The sequence below is a fragment of the Annulohypoxylon maeteangense genome, assembly GCF_022496945.1.
Source record: "Annulohypoxylon maeteangense strain CBS 123835 unplaced genomic scaffold GGS22scaffold_8, whole genome shotgun sequence".
NCBI lineage: Eukaryota > Fungi > Ascomycota > Sordariomycetes > Xylariales > Hypoxylaceae > Annulohypoxylon > Annulohypoxylon maeteangense.
In genome coordinates, this window is record NW_025953255.1 from 1,276,680 (window position 1) to 1,297,554 (window position 20,875).

The 20,875-nt window shown below is 47.5% G+C and overlaps 7 protein-coding genes across 7 annotated transcripts; 3 read left to right on the forward strand and 4 right to left on the reverse strand.

The window, feature by feature from the left end:
• Positions 1-1,019: 1,019 nt before the first annotated feature.
• GGS22DRAFT_163401 (uncharacterized protein) lies at positions 1,020-4,226 on the reverse strand. Its single transcript, XM_047961354.1, has 2 exons — positions 2,805-4,226; positions 1,020-2,744 (listed from the first exon to the last, which is right to left on the reverse strand). The coding sequence occupies exons 1-2, from the start codon at positions 3,552-3,554 to the stop codon at positions 1,416-1,418; spliced, it is 2,079 nt and encodes a 692-aa protein (XP_047819139.1). The 5' UTR covers positions 3,555-4,226; the 3' UTR covers positions 1,020-1,415.
• A 747-nt stretch (positions 4,227-4,973) lies between these two features.
• Positions 4,974-7,060, reverse strand: GGS22DRAFT_163402 (glycosyltransferase family 34 protein). The gene is made up of 3 exons (XM_047961355.1): positions 6,210-7,060; positions 5,724-6,151; positions 4,974-5,661 (listed from the first exon to the last, which is right to left on the reverse strand). The coding sequence occupies exons 1-3, from the start codon at positions 6,493-6,495 to the stop codon at positions 5,443-5,445; spliced, it is 933 nt and encodes a 310-aa protein (XP_047819140.1). The 5' UTR covers positions 6,496-7,060; the 3' UTR covers positions 4,974-5,442.
• Positions 7,061-7,063: 3 nt separating this feature from the next.
• GGS22DRAFT_142111 (uncharacterized protein) lies at positions 7,064-8,780 on the reverse strand. Its single transcript, XM_047958754.1, has 2 exons — positions 7,862-8,780; positions 7,064-7,815 (listed from the first exon to the last, which is right to left on the reverse strand). The coding sequence occupies exons 1-2, from the start codon at positions 8,642-8,644 to the stop codon at positions 7,696-7,698; spliced, it is 903 nt and encodes a 300-aa protein (XP_047819141.1). The 5' UTR covers positions 8,645-8,780; the 3' UTR covers positions 7,064-7,695.
• A 704-nt stretch (positions 8,781-9,484) lies between these two features.
• GGS22DRAFT_142121 (proteasome A-type and B-type) lies at positions 9,485-10,800 on the forward strand. Its single transcript, XM_047958755.1, has 5 exons — positions 9,485-9,695; positions 9,758-9,777; positions 9,886-9,936; positions 9,987-10,589; positions 10,643-10,800. Exons 1-5 carry the CDS (start codon positions 9,652-9,654, stop codon positions 10,759-10,761), a joined length of 837 nt encoding a protein of 278 aa, XP_047819142.1. The 5' UTR covers positions 9,485-9,651; the 3' UTR covers positions 10,762-10,800.
• On the reverse strand, positions 10,720-11,943 carry GGS22DRAFT_142129 (RCC1/BLIP-II). Its single transcript, XM_047958756.1, has 4 exons — positions 11,754-11,943; positions 11,583-11,696; positions 11,325-11,532; positions 10,720-11,262 (listed from the first exon to the last, which is right to left on the reverse strand). Exons 1-4 carry the CDS (start codon positions 11,911-11,913, stop codon positions 10,839-10,841), a joined length of 906 nt encoding a protein of 301 aa, XP_047819143.1. The 5' UTR covers positions 11,914-11,943; the 3' UTR covers positions 10,720-10,838.
• Positions 11,944-12,310: 367 nt separating this feature from the next.
• GGS22DRAFT_163408 (uncharacterized protein) lies at positions 12,311-17,318 on the forward strand. Its single transcript, XM_047961356.1, has 7 exons — positions 12,311-12,631; positions 12,684-12,712; positions 12,793-12,841; positions 12,907-13,159; positions 13,220-13,689; positions 13,855-15,823; positions 15,876-17,318. Exons 1-7 carry the CDS (start codon positions 12,377-12,379, stop codon positions 17,159-17,161), a joined length of 4,311 nt encoding a protein of 1,436 aa, XP_047819144.1. The 5' UTR covers positions 12,311-12,376; the 3' UTR covers positions 17,162-17,318.
• Positions 17,319-18,146: 828 nt separating this feature from the next.
• GGS22DRAFT_142161 (Rgp1-domain-containing protein) lies at positions 18,147-20,861 on the forward strand. Its single transcript, XM_047958758.1, has one exon. The coding sequence runs from the start codon at positions 18,260-18,262 to the stop codon at positions 20,741-20,743; it is 2,484 nt and encodes an 827-aa protein (XP_047819145.1). The 5' UTR covers positions 18,147-18,259; the 3' UTR covers positions 20,744-20,861.
• The last annotated feature ends 14 nt before the right edge of the window (positions 20,862-20,875 follow it).

Sequence of the window (20,875 nt, forward strand, 5' to 3'; positions counted from 1 at the left end):
ATGAAAAGAAGGCATATTGAGCTTGCATATAACTAGGCGTTGTTGGCAACATGGGATAGAAGTTGTTGAAATCAAGATTGGTCGGCAGCGGGCATCACATATACACCTTAGTTGATCGGGCGTTAAATCGGTACATCTACAGAACAAGGCAGTACCAAGGAGAAGTTTTCAAACTTCTCTCGAAATATTTCACAAAGACCGGGGCGGATAACCGCCACGCTTCCCCGTTCCCCAAGCTGATATGCGTGGTGAATACCTACGTAAAAGCATGTAGCTGGATATTCTCCCTGCATGTCAATTCGTGCTAGGCACTAGCAGGTGACATGCAATAAGGGGTCAGATGAGGATCGCGTATTCCGTAACCCCACGCAAATAGTTTATGGATCACGCACTCCATTTCCGTATTTTCTACCGAGCTCCTTTTCTGGGAGACGGACCGACCAGTCGGTGCTTGCCCGGTTTGGGGGTACTTCCAATAAACGTCCCCCCTATCGTGGACGGTCGGTCGAAGTAAAGTAGGTAATGACTCATAATATGTAAACATCTCTATTTCCACGAACCAACCGTCCAGAACAGGGAAGCGTTTCGACCGGCGTAGATGTACGTAAGACTATAGTATACATCGTAGCAGAATCGGAAGTCCCGAGGCTTCCCGCTAATCTGATATGTCTCCGGGAGGATCGTACCGAAGACGCGTGTGTGGCATGTATGGATGTGTTAGATACTTCGAGCTGGGTCACACGACACGGTAAGTACATCTGGGCGTGGTTGGCTTGGTTATGTTGGGTAGCCTTAGCTATTAATGGAACTATCACACCTGCAGTTATCCGGCCAAGTTCTCGTCTTATTTGTCTTGTATCCCGTGTCTAGGTTTTGCTTTTATTGGACTGGCGTCAAGGGCCAGACAGCCTCAAAAACAAGGGTTAGGAAGTATTGGGTCAGGAGGTTCGCCAATAAGAACTGGGTCAACATGATTAATCGACTTTGGTTCTGCTTGATTTTGGTAGTTGTGAGGCTACCTGGCACTTAAGGGTACTGGATGTGTAAATAGGTATTACCTCCTTAATCGCCAACACTACTCGAGCCGGGCGCTAAAAACACACAAATTCGAGACACGGAATGTAAGAAAAATATATATGAATAAACTACGAGTTAGTTATAAATATTTAACACTTATTCGATATGGTATTCCAGTTCCGACTACGATTACTTAGAGTATCCCTTCTCCTTCTCCCGTCACTCCTAACATTCCCAACCCCCTAGTTTCTCCTTCCAAATCCCCTATACCCTTCATTCAAGCCCTAAAGTCGTGTGTGGCGTCCTCCCACATATTACATACCTAAACTAACAATCTCTCATTACATCCCGATCCCAACATCCTCGATCCGACCATCTACCCAGCCCAGCCTGACGAGCTAGGTACTCCCGAACGGCCAATTCGGGCCCCGCGTCTCCCTCTTCTCAGGCTCGGAGACGTCTTTGCTCATCCTAACACTACTCCTCCCGCCGTCGACCTCGTCCAACTCCCTCTTCCTCCGTTCCGCTTCGTCTCTGAGTCGCGCAGTGACCCCGCTGAGTCCCGAGCGACCCCTGTTCATAATTGCCTCCGCAGCTGAACCTCGTGGAGGGCCGTCGCGAATGCGCGGGAATGTGGCGAAGCTGGCCGGGCCAGCGTTTTTGGGCCGCCTGGGTGGTGACTGACTGCCCACGCTGTCGGGACTCGTGCTGTTCGTGCGCAAGAAAGCCGTATTAGTGTTCCTCATCGAGGACATTGTTGCGGAGCGAGAGCGCCGCCAGGCTCCGGAGGCCGGCGAGGGCTCTGCTGACTCGACATCACTGCTATCGCGGAACCGGAGACGTTGCTGACTGGTCATTGTGCTCATCACATTCATTGTCTCGCTGCGCTTTATCGGGGCCGGATCCGGCACTGGGTCTTCTGGTGGCTCGGAGTTTCGGACAACTCGGATAGTTGCTGGTGGCGGCTCCGCAACCTGAGACTCTACTGGCGACGGAGGTTCGGCAAATTGTTGTTGCGATTGCGCCTGCATTGTAACGGGTACTGCTACGGCTACCGGTACTCGTGTTGGAGCTGGTGCTGCCAGCACCTGCGCAGGAAGCGGTGGCGGCGGGGAATTCATTGGACTCAACAGGGCCGTCTCATCTTCCTCCTGGGCCTTGCCTTTATTGCTGCCTACTCGAATAAGCCGCACGCTTGTAGCACTCTTGATACTATTCTCCTTCTGTAACCTGAAGCTCGTCGGCGAGACGCCGTAAACGTCACTATTAGAACTATTAGAGGGTCCTGCGACAACATCTCTGCTGCTGTCTCTGGGGCTGTAATTGCTCCTTGCAAAACCAATATCGCTTAGGCTTGGGCTTGCCTCGTTCGTCTTCTTCCTTAAGAAGGGACTTAGGCCCAGTTCCGGGAGCTTAAATTTATCCATTGGATAGCCCGTGCCACCGCCAAATGGTGTAAAGCGAGGACTAGGACTTGCTACCGTACCGCGAACGGCAATCGGTTTTTCATATGACGTGTCATACTGTTGTTTTTCATTATTAGAATTCATTCCCCCCGCGAGAGGGTCGCGGTTTCGTCGCTTCTTGCGTAAACACCGGACGACGAAGTACGAGGCAATGGCCGTAAGTATAGCAGTGCCAACGACTGATACCGTAACTATTACGGCGACGTTTGTGCCTGACACAGAGTTGGATTGCACCTGTGTGACAATAGAATTCGCATCGCCCTATCATACATCGTCAGTTGACTGATACAATTTTGTAAGATTAAGAATATCAAAACATACTCTTATGCCACTTGCGTCGGCTCTTGCCGCTTGGATTTGACTGGCAGCAATGTTTATCGCATTTGACGCACTTGAACTTGCCTCTACCCGAGCGGCACTTATAGCGCTGTTCGCGCTGCTTTGAGCACTGGCTAAGTTGGACGAGAGACGGCTACTCATGCTTGATAGCGACCGCCCTAGGTCATCGCTCGCGCGAGCACTGGCTGCGGAGAGGGCGCTCGAAGCTGACGATATAGTCTGCGACAATTGCCGGTTAGCATCGTCGGCATTCTGATTGGCAGACCGGACCGCTTGGTCGGCGGACTGTCGGACGGACTGTGCGGATTGAGATACAAGGCTCATGGCCGAAGATGCGCTCGACGAGACGGACGACAGTGCTTGAGTCGCGGACTGTGAAAGCGACTGAAGCTGTTGCGAGAGCGCCTGGACTTGGCCATTGTCCTGACGCTTTTGCGGTTGCGCTGTTGGTTGGGGCGTCGTTAAGGCTGGAGCAGCCTGTTCTTTCGGGCTTCTTCTCGTCGGGTCCGGTATCCTCTCTACTATAAGTTTCCCAACTGAACTGTCCTTCTCGACCACGATGTGTTCAAAGTTATTCCATAAGAACGGCTCTTCTCCTCGTGGCACTTGCGCCACTCTCTGTGGTGACGATCCAGCATCCCCCCGGATATCCCCAACATCCTCCGTAGCCCATATCCCTATCGTGCCCAGCGCGATTAATAAAGAGCACCGCAAAATTCCGCTCTGCTGCATCGTTCACGGGCCCATAACGAGTGACTAGAAACAAAAAATGTCACCAGGACGATGTCATCAAGACGGAAAAGAAGGTGAAGGAAGGAAGAGAGAAGAATGATGAACTCAGTTGAAACGAGAATCGACGACATATGACGGCTGATGGGCACGAACGACAGCTCTTCCGCCCCCATCTTTGCTCATCCGGGTGATTGCTTGCTTTCCAGGGCCAAGCTACCATGTCGACAGAACGTGTTCGTTCATGCGATGGACAGTTAGCGAACCATTGGCGTTGAGCCCGGATCGGGAAACTGAACGTTGAAGCCCCTGTAAGTGCTCACAATCGTGAATCGGGCTGACAGGGGTATGTATGATCTGCTTAGCTGGTCCAGTTACTCCCCAAATCAGTCTGGGTCAACTGTGTGATCTACAATTAGAAACGAGTTAAAAGGCCGCTGACTAGCTGGGCTGCGTGTGCTTGAGAGATCTAAGTGAGCCGCATTGATGGTGAGTCTGCATTTGTGACACCATTCGTGGGTTTGTGGTGGTAACCACGTAACTCATGCTCGGCGAAGAAATATAGTTCTGAGGGTTTATTTGTCATTTTGTTTCTAGGTTGCTCTGATCTGCGTGAGAGAAGTTTGAATTGCTATGAAGTTGTTTATGGTAAATTCTAAGAGTGTTTAGTTTCGAAGGTCCAGCTCTAAATAAGTTCTAAGTTTCCAGGAAAGTATAAATTATGCTTTCTATTCAATGTTGAAGAATGCAACTTCCAGTATACGGATACATGGATACATGCATGTCCCGCTCTCGGCTGGCCACGCTCTCGGTAACTAACAATACCGATATCTGGGTAATGTTTAAGGTTAAATGCTACCATTCATCTGGCATCAAGATTTAGCACTATGATACTTGACATACCTAAATCCATCCAATATCCGTCCTATGATCTTTCAGACGATTTCATCTGAGATGACACTTAGCCTCTTCCGTGCTCTGTAGCCGCATACAATGTGGCACCTAGTGGCACCACGCAGTAGTACTACGTAGTAAAAACAGGGTACGCTGGTAGTAGCTGAAACGTACGGTTGCCCTCTGTCATCCCCTTATCATCGGATGGCTTAGAGCCGGATGGATATTGTCTCTCGCCTAAAGAAAAAAAAGAAAGTAAAAGGATCATGTAGGTACTGTGATCATATAGTGTGTAGCCAACCGGAAGAGTTCCCCACAGAGTATTCTACCTGTAATGACTGGGCCAAGACGTCGCCGCATTATCAAGGAGGGGGGGCGATACCTACCACTTTTAGGCACGTGCCAGTATCCAAGCTGGAGAATTCCTCGAAGTCGATAGACGGAGAGTTTCAAAGCGATGTACGAACCTACCATGATAATTTGTGTAGATATGTATCGGTCACATCGGTCTTCTAATATGTTTATGTGTTTACGTTTGGATAGTAAGTTTCATTTGGCAACCTGTTGCGGTGCTATCGACCACCACCAGTATTCGTTAATTCCAATCCATAGTCGTTTACAGATAGCCTGCGAAAACCGCAGAATGTGTTCGTGTATAAGCGGCAGACGATGAATAAACACTAGGTTGATGAACCCAACATCATCACGGACGCCTTTCGTCAGCCCTAATTTGAGAAACAATACATCCAGTATCGCCGAAGCGCACAAATAACGTGGTGGTCTCCAAGCCGTCAAAACACCTGTGTAAATGCCGAGTCCCTCTAGTGTTGATAGAAGACCATAGAACAACCGAATCTAAAGTATCCTCGTGCTCCTTGAACGCCCATAAACCATTAGTGCGGCCGCCCTCCTTTTTGTCGCCGTCACGGCATTGAGAGTTCAGTGTTTGCGTCAAAACAGCCCTTGTCATTACACATTATCGCGTGTATGTATTTCCTCATGACCTAGAAAAGGACGTTCGCCACTGTTGCGAAAACCGCTCGGCCTCCTTGGCACAGCTCTTGTCTCCCGTCTCTGTGCAGCGGGCGAATACGACGGCAATGTCGCCGTCTTTGTATTGCGCACCATAGTCATTACTACTATATGCATTAATAATGTGTTGGGGAATAACCGCCAATTTTGACAAAATTGTTGGGTGCCATTGAACAATATGCTCCTGATAGCTGTTAGAACACTCTTCTTATTTGAAATCGACATGAACGACGATGCAGAACATACCAAAGCATGGGTTTCCGCTTTCTGGAAGTTGTAGCTCCGATACAGCGGATCAAACCAAGTGTCGAGGAAGAATGTTGCCCATTCGCCGTTTTTGATTATAAAACTTCCCGAGGCAAGACCCTCTTTATCCTGGGACATGACAAACTCGATGTCGCTTCCCTTGATGTGCGAGAATGTCTTGATGATGCTATCCGGTGGAACTACGGGAAGGTCCTTGAGCATGTTGGCTTCAAGCTTGCTGGCGCTCATAACATAGTCTTCCACCTTTAGGTTCGGGTTCATAATGAACGCATCCTGGTCCAGGTACCACATATATTTACAATCGGGATATTTCGTGATCGCATGACGCATTGCCACGACCTTCGACCAGGACGCAGGCGATCCATTGAGGTCGTAATCACCTGCTTTGACAAGTAATGTACCATATCCTACTCGATGGTTAGAGAAGAAAGTTCCAGACGTTCGACCCATAGTTTATTATCTTACCATGTTTTTCCGCATATTGCACTCTATTTTCCTTGATGTTCTTGTGATATGCGGAATTATCACTCTTGTCATCGAACACGGTAACCAGTACAACTGCTGGTTTTCCCGATATCGTATGTTTGGTATGTTTTGAGCCGCCCGAGAATAGCCATATCAATCCGACAATTATTAGTACAAACAAGGCAATCGGTCGTAGATGGCTCCTTCGTATTCTTGGTATCCGCGAGGAACGAGGCAAGTAAGGCGGAGGATTCGAACTCTTCCGAGGGGGATAGGCGTAATGCATAATGAATGTCGATTGCGAGAATGATCTCTCCAAGGGTCGTTAAAGAAGGGAGTCAACGTAGGGATTGTCGGTTCGTTCGCAGACCCGTAGGCTGCTATTAGATTACGGCGCGTCGCAGTAGAGAGGCCACGTCCTCTGCCCTGATAACGATCGATATCCTTCTCAACAATGACAACACTCCGACTAGAGTACCTAGGTACGCAATTTGAACAGACAACGTCAAAATATTAGGTCAATAAGTGGTTGAGACAAAAGGCGGACGGTATGCCCAAATGTCTCGACGTGAGGGACGTGGCCACCTTGGCGCAAATTTGGCACGACGATGTGGTAAACCACGACAAAGAGGCGATAAGCGAAAGTTGGTTGAAACGATTAAGGAACTTCAGATGACTGATGGTTTCGAGTCGCATCAAAGTTACCTGAGAAGCTGACAATCAATGACTAAATGTAAGATAAGTATTATTTTAGGCTCGAATAGCCGTCGTGTTTGACATGTCGCAAAAAAAACCATGTGCACCGCAACCCATCGCCAAATTACGGGAAACTCATTTTTGGTTACTTTTTAATTGACCTAAAGACTAAAGTTAAAGCGGCCTGGACACCCCTGTTGGCCTGGAACGTGCAGAACGTCGTGATCAGACGTCCCGACAGTTTGACCCCGGGTAGCTTAGCTAATCAACCTAACCTATTCCAGGTAGCGTTGGGAGTGTACCCATGTACCTTATCAAGCACTTAAACGAGAAGGAACCAAACTATTAAATCTCAACCAATCGGCCTCTATGATCACTACCTACCTACATAGTAGGTTAGAGGAAGAATAACAACAATACGAGGCTTGATAGAAGATTGTCTGTATCGAAAATAGCCAAACCACACCTCTATGTGAGGTCCATTGGAATATCCATTGGGAAAAGGGTAGTTGAGTCAAACAAGCTCAAGAAGAGCCAATGACGCAAGGCAAGAAATCCGACGTCCTTGAACAAGTCCGGTTACGAATAAGAGCAAGACGCCCAAACTCATCAGATAGTAACAAGGTATCAATCTTTGCACACAGACTAGTTGACAAGAAACGGAAGAGCAACTTCAAGGCAACTTAAGAGTGTGCAAGTTCATCGTAGGGGAGTAATTGGTGTGACATAATATGGCAAACCGAAAAATACCATGCATCAAATTTGGAGAACGGTCAATTTCGTTTCGAGACTAATCATCTTCATCATCACTATCATCATCGTCATTATTGTCGCCCTGGACATTTAAAATCCGTTGACTTGCTCTGTCAAGTGTCTTCTCGGTCCACTTCCGCGTGGCCTTCCAGACCGTCTGAAATTGTCAGTAAGATGCTAAGACGGTCAAGGATAAAACTTACATATAAAAACGTAATGACGCCGATGATAACAAGGACTAAGTTAATATTCTCCATCCGGTCACGTCCGGTTCCAGCACGACGTCCTCCTCCTCCTATTATGCCGCTGGTCCGCAAATTCCACCATTGCCAGGGACTCATAACAAGGAAAGCCTTGACGAACCCGAGCAACCCAAGCGAGAAAAGTCCCTTCAGAAAGTGAATAAACCAGCCTGAATCGCCCAACACGTCAACGTCGTCTTCCAGACCAACATGGCCACTCGTAACTGACTCCGCAATGGTACCGACGGGATCAATCCATAAATTGAGGATAGGATCAGCTATAAACCCGAGTAGAAAGATAGTGATCACCAAGATGAGCATTGTAAGTGTGAGAGCAACTATTGGGCTTCGAATCCGCTGAGCCCAAGTCATTCGCTCCATTCTGTATTGGTAATGGCATCGACCGCATTTCCAAGCGTTTGGATTCTCATTCATCCATAGCTTCAGGCAACCTTCGTGGACATATTTGACACTGCCCTTGCACCGGCATGGGTTAATGAGTCGGTCTCCATCCTCAGAGATGTAGGTTCTTTTTGGTCGCCGATTTCGAATACCATCTAAGAAACCCGTCTCTTCATACGTCGGTTCTACATCATCGTGACAGATCCAGCACATTCGTGTGTGCTTTTTCGACTCGTTCGCATTTGGGCTAGTGTTTGGTTTGGGACGTCGTTCCGTTTGCTCCGATCTCCCGGGGATATCGCTTCCCGTAGCAGTTCCGAACGAAGAATGAAAGTCCGCCATATTGGCCGGGAATTCTTCCCCGAACAGGTTCGATTCTCGTTGGTGTATTCCAGGAGTAGTAACTGCGATGAGAAATCGAACGGTGATCTTGTTGCTTAAAAGTACTTCACTGAATGTACAACTAAAAGGGGTTGAAGGAATACGTGAAGCATAAATAATAAAAACCAAGCATCCCACTCAGAATCTCACCATTATAGTAGAACCTAGAAATCTATAATTAGACGACTAAGATATTGTTTGACGTTCAGCACAAAGAATGTACTGAATGGGATTCAAAGTGCAAGCTTGTGCAAACTGATATTGGTCAAAGACTTCAGTGTTGACTTGGCATAAACGACAGGAAAGAAAGGTTTGTATGTAGCGTTGAAAGTTTCCGAACGAAAATGCAGGCTGCCGCGGGAAGAATCACACTGTGCCGTAATACGGAGCATTAAGCTGTCAACCATGGGAGGTTGCTTCTCTCTTAACCCAGATTTAGCACACTAGGCAGCATCAAATACTGCCTCGTAGCATACTCGACGTCTTAGGTTCCAACAATGGTAAATTTGTATGTGAACGTGGTACTTTCCTCGGGAATCTCGAAGCTGTCAATTTCTCAAAAGATGATTGGAAGTTAATAAAGTAAAGTGGCATAAAATTGTCCCCTATGCGTGTGATGTAAGCTAGTGCCGGGTTGCTGATAATCCGGATTAGTCATTCAAAGTTAGGTCCGAATGGAAGGTACGGAGCTCAAAATATGGACCTAAGTACCTAGGTACCCGATAGGTGCGACGCACCACTTGCACTGGAGCTGCCCTAGAAGGCGCTATGGAGGAGTATTAGGTTGTACCTAAGCTCTGACGCGCAAACTCGCGATGCCTAGCAAGTAACTGTAGCTCTCCACACACAGCTTGAGGTTTCGTAGCCTCGCCATCTAATCCACCCAAGTCACTTCTACACACAACCTCGGAACCTTTCAGTTTCCCAGACATCGCCGAAATCCAACTTCATAATATCACCTCGCAGCAATGGCGGACCGTTACTCGTTCTCATTGACAACCTTCTCCCCTAGGTAAATTCCCTTTGAACGACCATATATCACCATCCTGCGACTCCAAGCTAACTTCCTGTCAGTGGAAAACTAGTCCAGATCGGTATGCCAACTTTCCAGTCGCATAATACTTGTATATGCTGCTACATAATAAAGAAACCCGGCCCTTTGCAGTATTCAGATGCTGTTTGCTAACGATACGGTCCACTAGAATATGCCCTCAACGCTGTCAACCAAGGTGTAACCGCCCTAGGCATCAAGGGTACGTATAATGTTTAAATTGTACATAATTATATAGCTAAATGTTTATAGCAACAAATGGCATCGTCCTAGCGACCGAAAAGAAGTCCTCTTCCCCTCTTGCCGACCCCTCCTCCCTATCCAAGGTCAGCTTAATCACTCCCAACATCGGCATGGTTTATTCAGGAATGGGCCCCGACTACAGAGTGCTAGTGGACAAGGCACGAAAGGTTTCCCACACTGGCTACAAGAGAATCTATAACGAGTACCCACCCACCAGGATATTGGTACAAGATGTTGCGCGAGTGATGCAGGAAGCCACCCAGTCCGGTGGTGTTCGACCGTACGGTGTTAGTCTGTTGATTGCTGGATGGGATGAAGGTATTCTACCAGATGAGGAGTCTGCCGTCGAAGGCGAGTTCGAAGGTGCGAAGAAGCCCTCGGGTAAGACCGGCGGTATTCTGAAGGGCGGACCTATGCTTTACCAAGTTGATCCGTCTGGAAGCTACTTTCCTTGGAAAGCCACCGCCATCGGCAAGAGCGCAACAACCGCCAAGACGTTCTTGGAGAAGAGATACACCGAAGGTCTAGAGTTGGAAGATGCCGTTCACATTGCGCTTCTAACCCTGAAGGAGACCATTGAAGGCGAGATGAATGGAGAGACGATTGAAATCGGTGAGTTGTAACAAAATCCTTAATTAGGAAATTTACTAACTACCTATTTCAAGGTATCGTTGGCCCACCTGCTGATCACCTACTCGGAGTTGAAGGTGTTCATGGTGCGACCGGACCACGATTCAGAAAGCTAACTCCACAAGAGATCGAGGACTACCTGACGAATCTGTAAGCGTAATTGTTACTAGGTCTCGCAGGAGTTCACGTGTATCATAGAGCAGCATAGAGGACCCAATTGAGGCAGAATCATCAAGGGTCTTTGTCTTTGATCAATATGAACGAAGTGCGCTGCCCTGCATTTACACCACAAACTATTTGTCCTACTTTTAACTGCAGAGATATCCTTGTCCACGATCTTGTCTCCTCGACTGGTAACCCTAGCTGGCCATTTGTGTTATCGCCAATAACATATACATCGTGCTCAGAAGTGAGCACGATCATATGTGATTCTCCAACTCCGCAGTCAATTATGTCGCTTTCTTCTACTATCACAGGCATCGGACTACTTGATAATCCGTCGAGTAAAGCTTTCCGTCCCGGGTGACCACCCCAGGCATAGAGATCATGTCCTTCCGTCAGGGCAAGAACCATGTATCCAGAAGCGAAAATCTTGACTATCTTTCCCGTCGGTAGGTCTTCAAGTTCTTCTACAAGACCAGGTCTTCCTGCCGGACTATTTTGTTGTAAGCTCTATGCCCCTGAACCCCTGAACCCAGGTAAGGTGTAATAGCTTACCTTGAGTGCGTTATCGGCCTTCCAAGGCAATCGCCATAACGCTCGTCTCCCCATGTCCAAACACGGCCATCCTGTGATAGAGCCGCAAAGCCTGTTTCGTATGCTACGAGTTGGATGATTTGTTCCATTCCAGAAAATTCATGATGCTCCTGTTCACCTCCGATAGATTGAGACAGGTATTGGCAAATTGTATTATGACCATCATAATCTAAAGTGGTGTTAGCGACGTGTAGGACCCATCGTCAGGATAATTATTACCAGCTATGATACCATTCCCAGCTATGGCTGCGGTGGATGAGAGGAGCTTCTCCTTGATGTTTTCCCGGTTGGCATCGATAAAGCCTGCATGTCGTATTCCGGAAGTAGTTTTAACTGATTTTCGTAAGCATATTAATTAACAAGCCTACGATGCAAGAGAGTGCCACCAACCTAAGGTACATTCTAAAAGGGAACATGGATGTCCGATGAAGTCATCTTTCAAGATAGACTGAAACGAATCGATGTCATCGGGTTCGGAGACTATGCGACTCTGTCGGTTGTTGAAATGAAGTTGCCCCCAAGCGTTGAAACCGGTAGCAAGTAGTTCCATGGTCGCGATACTTTCGATAGTATAATATGGTGCTGGTATTGGATAAGTGTGTTTTGAGTGGCTTTTTTATGCACTATAAATCTTATTGGACCAATGAAATGCGTTGAATAAATGAATAATATGCGACTTCCCTTCCCGTACTACACTACTACATACAACCTGAGTGTGTCGCTCCTTCAGACAGCAGCCTGGAGCCTTAGAGCCTTACCAAATTTAAAACTCAGAACCTGTCATACATGGATCTGACCTGTCGCTTCTGCCAGCGCATCGAGATGATATGACAGCTGAGTACATCTGGTTTGATTTTGTTCTGTTTTGTGTTTCCTGGCGTGGGGAGGGTTCTGTTTTTTTGTGAACACCTAAAGTCATGCTGGTCCCCTCGAACAAACTGCATCGAGGGTCGATATTAGATTGGGCTCCATTTCAACTAAATTCAATTCAAGTTTAAAATCATACGGACACAATGGATATGCATGAAGAGCCGCCGCTATCATGGCCCGGGGATTCGAGCTCAGAATATTCAAGCGACGACGACAATGATACTCCTGCTAGTCAAAACCAAGAAACTTCCGCTTCACCTTTGATTGAACCTACCGAGGCTATGGTCGAGGATGAATTCGCTGGAGTTGACCAGGCTACAGAATCGACAATCATCCATGCTCGTGAATACCAGCTCGAAATGTTTGAAGACAGCCTGAGGCGAAACCTAATTGTGACGGTAGGTGAACGCCGCAATGTTTACCGGGCTTATGTGCTTATAGACTCTGCAGATGGAGACTGGTACTGGAAAAACACAGGTGTAAGTCTTGCGATCTTTTACTCGGACTTACAAAAATGTAATTATTCTCATTCCCCGTATATACGCTCATAGCATTCTAGCGCCGTCCTCAGAATACAAGCTGAACTTGAAAGATCACCACCCGATAAAGTGAGAAACCACATCTACGAGTACTTGTTTTATTTTGAGCTATATTTGATATTGACATTTAGTAGATTATTTGGTTTCTCGCACCCACCGTCGCTCTTTGCGAGCAGCAAGCGAAAGTACTCAGATCACAGATGCCCTCTGTCCAAATCAAATTTCTCAGTGGCGCGGACGGCATTGATACTTGGACGGATGATCGCACTTGGGATGACTATCTAAAAAATGCTCGTGTTGTCGTCTCTACTTATCAAGTTCTCCTGGATGCAACCAGTCATGCGTTCGTGCGGATCGACAGACTCTCCTTAATCGTTCTTGACGAAGGTTGGTGAATCACCTTCCTACGAAACGTCATAAAAAGCAACGTTTAACTAAACTTGGCAGCGCACAACTGTGTTGGGAAACATCCTGGGAGTAAGTTCATGGCTCGATATCACGCTCGCAAGGCTGTCGGTCTCCCAGTTCCATCAATACTTGGCCTGACAGCAAGCCCTATTATGAATTCAAAGCTTGAAGCCCTCGAAATCATCGAAAAGACGCTAGATTCTGTTTGCAAAAGCCCAACAATTCACCGAGAGGAGCTTCTATCCATTGTAAAACGACCGGTCATGCGTTACATCTTCTATTCTCAAACAGACGATATCCTACAAACTAGGATGATGCAGAGTTTGGCTGAAGTGTATCTCAATATGGACATATACCGAGATCCCTACATCGTTCGGTTACGGGAAGAAGGTAGTGAGCGCAGTATTGTAGCTCTGAAAAAGGCCTTGGGAAAGAGGAGTACCTACGTCTTTGATCAGATGAAATATCTATGGCGAAAGAGCTCAGAGATCCAGAAAGAACTTGGATCGGTAAGTAACCACACACCACACACCACACATCTCGCTCCATTTGATGATATATCACACCGGATTTTCTCTGTCTACTTAGGAGCGATGAGCTTTATAGGTGACATTTTACTTTGAAACCGCCCCTATGTACCTTCTTACTGGTAGCTAACCACTCCTATAAATTAGTGGGCTGCCGATTACTTTATTTTTGCTAGCATCTCTAGCTTCCTCAAATCGGTCAAGGAGAACGATACCTGGTTCCGCGAATGGATGATTGAAGAGAAACAATACCTCTCAGAAGCCCTGGAAAAGGTCAATATATCGCGACCACCGCCACTGGAAGATAACATACCCGCCATCGATGTCTCGAACAAAGTTGCGGCTCTTATACAGGAGCTCTCGTGTGCAGCTGACGGGACGATCGGCATTATTTTTGTACGAGAAGTAGCTACAGTGTCTGTCTTAACACACATGCTCTCTGTCCATCCATCCATCAAAAATCGCTTTCGGATTGGAGCCATGATAGGTACGAGTAACCACGCTGGCCGGAAACGAGACATTGGTACTCTCAACAAGAATGATGGTTATCAGGACCTAGAGAAATTCCAGGACGGGACACTCAATCTCCTCATAGCTACCAGTGTACTGGAAGAGGGCATCGATGTTCCGGCATGTAACATGGTTATATGTTTCGATAAACCGGATAATCTAAAAGGCTTCATCCAGAGGCGTGGCAGAGCTCGGATGAGGGAATCAAAGCTCATTCTACTTTTAGATAATCCTACGCGCCAAGTAGATGAATGGACGGCACTCGAGGAAGAAATGAAGAAGCGCTATGAAGAGGATGTACGACAGATTCAAGAACTTGTGGAGCTTGAAGAATCAGAGCAAACGGAAATCGAACCGCTTTATATACCAGAGACTGGTGCACGTATTGACTTTGACCAAGCGAAATCACACCTCGAACATTTCTGTACTCAACTTTCAACTCGGCAATATGCCGATTCACGACCATACTATATTTTCAAACGATCGGAGAATTCTTTAACGCAATTCCGAAAAGTAACTGCGACTGTTGTCCTACCAATGTCAGTTCGTATTCCCGAACTTCGCCGGATAGAAAGTAGTGGATGCTGGTTTTCGGAGAAGAATGCTAGCAAAGATGCTGCTTTACAAGCATATATAGCTATTCATAAGGCTGGCTTGCTCAATAACAACCTGTTACCCCTGAATCATGAATTCCTAAGTAGCTATGATACAAGGGCTGGGATGGCCGAAGTTCATGAGCGATGGAGTCCATGGACACAAGTGGCGCATGCTTGGGGTCAACAGAACGATATATATCAACGTCGACTACGATTGATAAATCAGCACGGAGGTATAATATGCGAATTTGATGCTTCACTACCTGTTCCTTTCTCGGGGGCACCCGATTTCGATGTCTTCTGGGACAAATCAAATGCTTGGAGAGTTGAAATGGGAGAAATGAAGATCATACCTGCGTGCGATCTCCGTGCTGATCAAAGCCCGGCATTGATGAATCTGGCATACGGACATCGTAAGTTTGATGTTCGAGAGAGCACGCAAATCTTACATATTCGATCGCTCACCCAAGATATTCCATTTCAACAGCTTTCTGGGCAAAAATGTGTCGAAGAAGCCTATCTCGATGATACGGTGCTTATACGGTACAATAATGGAATTCCCTATATATTGAAAGCCTGGCTACCCGTTCTCGATATAGACACTCCAGTAAAAGGAATGCTGCAAGGCCAACCATTGGATATCCCTTGGCTGATGCTGGAGAAATTCTCCCGGCGAAAGAATTTCCTTCATCCTGTTGTCGGAGAAGCGACTTCCAGTAAACCAGCTCAATTTGTTGTCCCAGCACATCTTTGTCAGATGGATAGCATTCATGTATCCAATGTATACTTTGGTGCTCTCATTCCCTCGATCATTCACAAAATAGAAATACACCTTGTTGCAAATGAATTATGCAACACCTTACTGAAAGACGTTGAATACTCCGATATCTCACTTGTTAGTATCGCTATTAACTCCCCAGGTACTGGCGAGGGAACCAATTACGAAAGAATCGAATTCCTTGGAGATACGATTCTTAAATTGTTCACAACGGCAACTGTTACTGCCAATAGTATGTTACTGTAAAGTATGCTGCATAGATGATAAATGCTAACTTGTAATAGATCCAAATTTCCCAGAAGGATATCTTGATGGTATCAAGATGAGTATTGTATCAAACGCCAGACTTTGCCGTTCAGCAGTCGAGACTGGCTTAGACAAATTCATTCTCAAAAGAGGATTTAAGGGAAAGAAATGGCAACCCCTTTATGTCGAAGACCTTGTCAAGACGGATATAAACACAGGAGAGAAACGACCAATGTCGACCAAGACACTTGCAGATGTTGTCGAGGCTTTGATCGGAGCTGCTTATATAGATGGTGGACTGAGTTTGACTAAAGCTCTCACGTGTATCCGAATATTCATCCCCAATGTTGAATGGCGCAGTCTTGATTCTGCTCGGACGGCTTTGTTTAACCAGACTTCGCTGAGCACGGAGCTTGTCGCTCCCCTTGTGCCCCTAGAGGAGCTAATCGGATATTCTTTCAAAAACAAGAACCTACTCGTCGAAGCAGCTACGCATTCGTCGTTCGGTTTCGTGAACTCAACGGGGTCAAGCATGGAACGACTAGAATTCCTTGGCGACGCCATTCTCGACTATGTCGTCACCTCTGCCATCTGGGACTACGAACGAGACATGGACCAGCGGGAAATGCATCTTTTCCGCACAGCGTCCGTCAATGCGGATCTCCTTGGCTTTCTAGGGATGGAGTGGACTATCTCACAGGAGACTACCGAAATTGCCGAGGACAAGACGATCATTAAGAAGCAGGTCGATATCCCATTCTGGAAATTCATGCGCCACTCGTCGCGAGACATGGCAAACCGACAGCAGAACACGGAGAAAAGATATATGTCAGAGAAGGAGCCGATCCTTGACGCCATAAAGAATAGTAAGGGTTATCCTTGGGTCGAACTTGCGCATCTCGATATCCCCAAGGTCTTCTCTGATTTCTTTGAGAGTGTGCTTGGCGCCGTCTGGGTGGACTCAGGATCGATGGATATGTGCGTCCAGTTCGCCGAGAGAGCAGGTATACTGCCATACCTGCGCCGTATGTTCACAGACGAGGTCGATGTGCTGCACCCTAAGAATCACTTAGGTATATTAGCAGGAAAATACCTTAAGACCGTGGAATACAGGAACGAAAGCCAGAAAATGGATGATGGGTCAAAAGAGCTGTCCTGCAAGATCTTTATTAACGGAGAAGTCATTGTGGAAGTCGGCGGTGGTGTTAATCCTGAGGAGATACAGACCAAGGCCGCGCATATGGCATATAAGATCCTTAAGGCCCGTGAGGATAATGGCGAATTGATTAGGGATACTGGGGAGGATGTTGTTATGACAACTTGAATATGTCTTTGGACATATCCTTGGACGATTTGATGGATTATGAACGATGCCATTGGTTACCTTTGAATGTTAGATGAATAGGATGATGATATGATCGATGTTGGGTAACAAGGAAAAGCCCATATTTCATAGGTTTTAATGAACGAATTGAGAAATCGAGTAAATTAGTATTCGTGGATGTACTTAAGCCAACCGTACTTAGGTACCTAGCCATGTAAGTGAGATTATTTGTGATAATACCTCAAAAGATTGATAGGAAGGAGTTTAAAAAATAGTCATAAAATCATCACCTTGATCACCGACTTCCTCCCACGGCTTTCTTGAACCGCCGAGAGAGGGCTGTTGAATCAGTCGCCGGGTCATCCTCAAGTTTAATTACCTTGACTTCCTGCTTCATATCCTCTTCTAGTATAATGAATGCCTCATTGATAGATCTACCCTTCACTTTAAGTCGACGACAACGGGAGTAGGTCCCAGCAAGACAGAGATGAATTAGGATAGTTGCATATGATTGGCTGGCTGGGTGCGTTCTGGGGCTACTACTACTGTTAGCTAGTACCTGAGTATTTAGGTACAATACAGTGGAAGGACCGAAGGGGCTAAATAGGCCTTTTCGGGGAATAAGTTTTACCAGGACCCGAACTGCAGGGGCGGTCCCATCGCGGCAGGGACCAGGACTCGCTGATCTACCAAGAGCCTATTGATGCATCATCCAACTCATCCCTGGCGCTCTCAACCTTGGAAGTGATAACAACCTTCCTCCAATAGTCGCCATATCACGAATTGATTCCAACTCTACCGATTTAATCCACCATATTTCGAATCCAAAACATCACAAAATCAATCAATCAATTCACCATACAATTCCGTAAATTCGATCCCAAATTAATACCAACGTCTTCACACTCCAATTTACCACGTATTGCCTAGCTCTAAACTTGCTATTTCCATATCGTCATCCCGGACATTGTGCATCTCGACTTGCGACAAGCTCGTCATCCCGCTCCCCAGAGCTACCCAATCTTATTTTAAGTGATATGATGACGACGATGAGGTCCTATACATGAGCCTTCTCCTTCAATTGGAAGGAGTCTCACCATGCCGCCTGAAGGAGTGTTGAGCAATATTCGAGTCTTCATAACATGGGATGATCAAACTGTCTTTGCTGGCGAGGATATTAAGTGTCACATAACTTTCAAGAATACTGCCCCTGGTCCAAACCAAACGAGATCTTCGAGCCAAAAACCGCCGACTATCCCCGAACGATCGAGACAACCGTCGCCCTTACTCAGTCCTAGGACGAAACCGAACAATGGGTTGACACCCCCAGCCCCTACGCGAGGGCATCGCTCTACGTTATCTCTGACAGTACCTTCAAGCAGCTCGCGATTAAGGGGGCCACCTCAACAATGGACTCCAGCACAGCCATCACCACAACGACCTGGTCATGCTCATAAAAGATCACTTTCTATAGTGTCGATCGGATCGGCGGCAACTATCGAAGAACAGTCGCAAGGAAAAACTTCTCCCGCACGACATCCACGTCCACCTCGTGGCCATGGAAGGTCTGCAAGCTTACAGATATCACCAAGAGGTGGTCTCATAAATGGCCCACAGTCAGCGGCTTTGCCAAGTAGACGACCTTTCGGTTCGGAATCCTCACCCTTGTATAACTCCTTTCCACCAACCAAGCACGGATTTGGTCGCGCATCGGGAGCCTCGACCGTGCCGAACACACCTGGCTTTAATGGCTCACATCCGCCCAAAAGAAGCCCCGGGGTGATGCCGGAATTTAAATTTCCCATGACGCCGTCGCCACAATCAACCGACGGTATCTCGCCGAGTTCCCAGCCGGTTGATTATTTGTCAGCGCCTGGATCTGGTACGGGTGGGGTGGTCAGTCTTCCAGTGCGCTCAAAGGACCCAATACCCACCATTACCGAACAACCAGTCCCCGCCGCAGCACGGATACTGTCTGCAGCCAGTATTGCCGGTGGAACTCCTAGAAGTAGTGGCGAGTTCTATTCACTGAGCAATAACTCATCCGAGACACTAGCGTCGGAGTATGTGACGCAACCACTACATGGCGGACGCAGACCAGCCCATCTACGACGAGGCTCTGGTTTATTAAGTATAAGTCAGGCGCGACTACCCGAGTCCTTGATGATGGGGTATGCGCAAGTACAAGGTTCCTTCACCCTCGACGGATCGCTCATTAACTTGGGTCCCTTCGAGGCAGTTAAACGGAAAGCTGTGTTAGGTGGACAAGGAGGCGGCGTTATTGGCGTTGAAAGTTCAAAAAGAGCTAGTGGGCTTCTGACCGGGTTTGGCTGGGGAAGCCTCGGTAACTCCATCGGAGAACTTCTTGGTGGCGGTGAACTTAGCAGTATCAAGCAGATGCGAGGTGTTGCCAGCACCAAGTCCATTCCCCTATTGTCAACACCCCAGTCAATATTATTCGTAGACTTACAACTGGCCCCTGGCGAGAGTAGGACATACGAATATTCGTTCAAACTTCCAAAAGGTCTGCCACCAACACATCGAGGCAAGGCTATAAAGATCTCATATACCTTGGTCATTGGCACCCAAAGGCCGGGTGGTACTAAGGAGCAGCAAGTACGATCAGTCGAGATTCCATTCCGCGTTTTAGGAAGCGTTAATAGCCACGGCGAGATTCTTGGCCATGATCTACTTTCTCCGTACATCATTCTTCGCGATCTTGCGAAGGTAAAGGCTCTTGATAAATCAGTTATTTATGTCCCTTCAAAGAGACATAAACCTGATCATCCTGGTTCTACTTACAATGGTTTCCTTAGCTATGTCGAGGAACTTCTTGACCGACCCCATCGGGGTCTCGGACTTCTATCCCCGACAGCCACAGCTCCCCAATCCCGCCGTACATCTGCTTTTGAAGAGTCGGCCTCAGCGAAAGACGCTATAGACCTCGCTATTCTCCGCTCAAATTTGTCCTCCGATTCCGGACAGAGCAGCAACCGTTTCGAAATAGCTCGGAACGGCCGACGCGTTGGTGTCGTCATGCTCGCGCGTCCCGCATACAAGTTAGGCGAGTCGGTGAGCATGGCCATCGACTTCACTGGTGCCGAAATCCCGTGTTACGCCATCCATGCAGCCCTAGAGACCGCGGAGCGCGTCGAGCCGACGCTAGCACTAAGGAGCGAGGCCAGCGTCCACAGAGTCACGCGCAAGGTCTACGGCAGCTCCAGCGAGGCTACGCTCTTCGCCCGTCGCATAGTATTTAATCCCACCATTCCCATTAGCGCGACACCCGAATTCGTTACGAGTGGCCTAAGCCTCGAATGGAAGATCCGAATCGAGTTTGTCGTTCCGTCGTCCGCTAACGAAGGCCCCGAGATCGCGGATTCGGATGCCGGGGCCCAGCCCCACCCGTTGTTAGAGGAGATCTCCCGTGATGAGAGGGGCGGGCTTGTGCTAGTTGCGGCCGAAAATCTGGATTGCGAGAGCTTCGAGGTCGCTGTCCCGTTAAGGGTGTACGGCGCAGTGTGTAATGGACTTGAGCGTCTTGAAAGAGACCAGGCGCAGCAAGAGGGTCTTGTAGTATAATCTATCCCGTTATCTATGTTACGAAAGAGGAGGGGGGGTTCAGAGGCGCGATTGGTATAAGATAACTTTGGTTCTATTATGGGCTAGAAAAAAGAGGCACACGAGCAACCAAACTAACGATCAAGCGGGCGG

Coding starts and splice junctions, on each gene's coding strand:
- GGS22DRAFT_163402 (XM_047961355.1), bottom strand. CDS start 6,495: ATGCATTACGCCTATCCCCCTCGGAAGAGTTCGAATCCTCCGCCTTAC. Junction 6,152..6,209: donor GCAATATGCGGAAAAACATG/GTAAGATAATAA, acceptor ACCATCGAGTAG/GATATGGTACATTACTTGTC. Junction 5,662..5,723: donor AAGCGGAAACCCATGCTTTG/GTATGTTCTGCA, acceptor AACAGCTATCAG/GAGCATATTGTTCAATGGCA.
- GGS22DRAFT_142161 (XM_047958758.1), top strand. CDS start 18,260: ATGCCGCCTGAAGGAGTGTTGAGCAATATTCGAGTCTTCATAACATGG.
- GGS22DRAFT_163408 (XM_047961356.1), top strand. CDS start 12,377: ATGGATATGCATGAAGAGCCGCCGCTATCATGGCCCGGGGATTCGAGC. Junction 13,160..13,219: donor CTTAATCGTTCTTGACGAAG/GTTGGTGAATCA, acceptor TAAACTTGGCAG/CGCACAACTGTGTTGGGAAA. Junction 13,690..13,854: donor TCCAGAAAGAACTTGGATCG/GTAAGTAACCAC, acceptor CCTATAAATTAG/TGGGCTGCCGATTACTTTAT.
- GGS22DRAFT_142111 (XM_047958754.1), bottom strand. CDS start 8,644: ATGGCGGACTTTCATTCTTCGTTCGGAACTGCTACGGGAAGCGATATC. Junction 7,816..7,861: donor GCGTCATTACGTTTTTATAT/GTAAGTTTTATC, acceptor TGACAATTTCAG/ACGGTCTGGAAGGCCACGCG.
- GGS22DRAFT_142129 (XM_047958756.1), bottom strand. CDS start 11,913: ATGGAACTACTTGCTACCGGTTTCAACGCTTGGGGGCAACTTCATTTC. Junction 11,697..11,753: donor CCTTTTAGAATGTACCTTAG/GTTGGTGGCACT, acceptor TACGAAAATCAG/TTAAAACTACTTCCGGAATA. Junction 11,533..11,582: donor TGGGAATGGTATCATAGCTG/GTAATAATTATC, acceptor ACACCACTTTAG/ATTATGATGGTCATAATACA.
- GGS22DRAFT_142121 (XM_047958755.1), top strand. CDS start 9,652: ATGGCGGACCGTTACTCGTTCTCATTGACAACCTTCTCCCCTAG. Junction 9,696..9,757: donor TTGACAACCTTCTCCCCTAG/GTAAATTCCCTT, acceptor ACTTCCTGTCAG/TGGAAAACTAGTCCAGATCG. Junction 9,778..9,885: donor TGGAAAACTAGTCCAGATCG/GTATGCCAACTT, acceptor ACGGTCCACTAG/AATATGCCCTCAACGCTGTC.
- GGS22DRAFT_163401 (XM_047961354.1), bottom strand. CDS start 3,554: ATGCAGCAGAGCGGAATTTTGCGGTGCTCTTTATTAATCGCGCTGGGC. Junction 2,745..2,804: donor CCGACGCAAGTGGCATAAGA/GTATGTTTTGAT, acceptor GATGTATGATAG/GGCGATGCGAATTCTATTGT.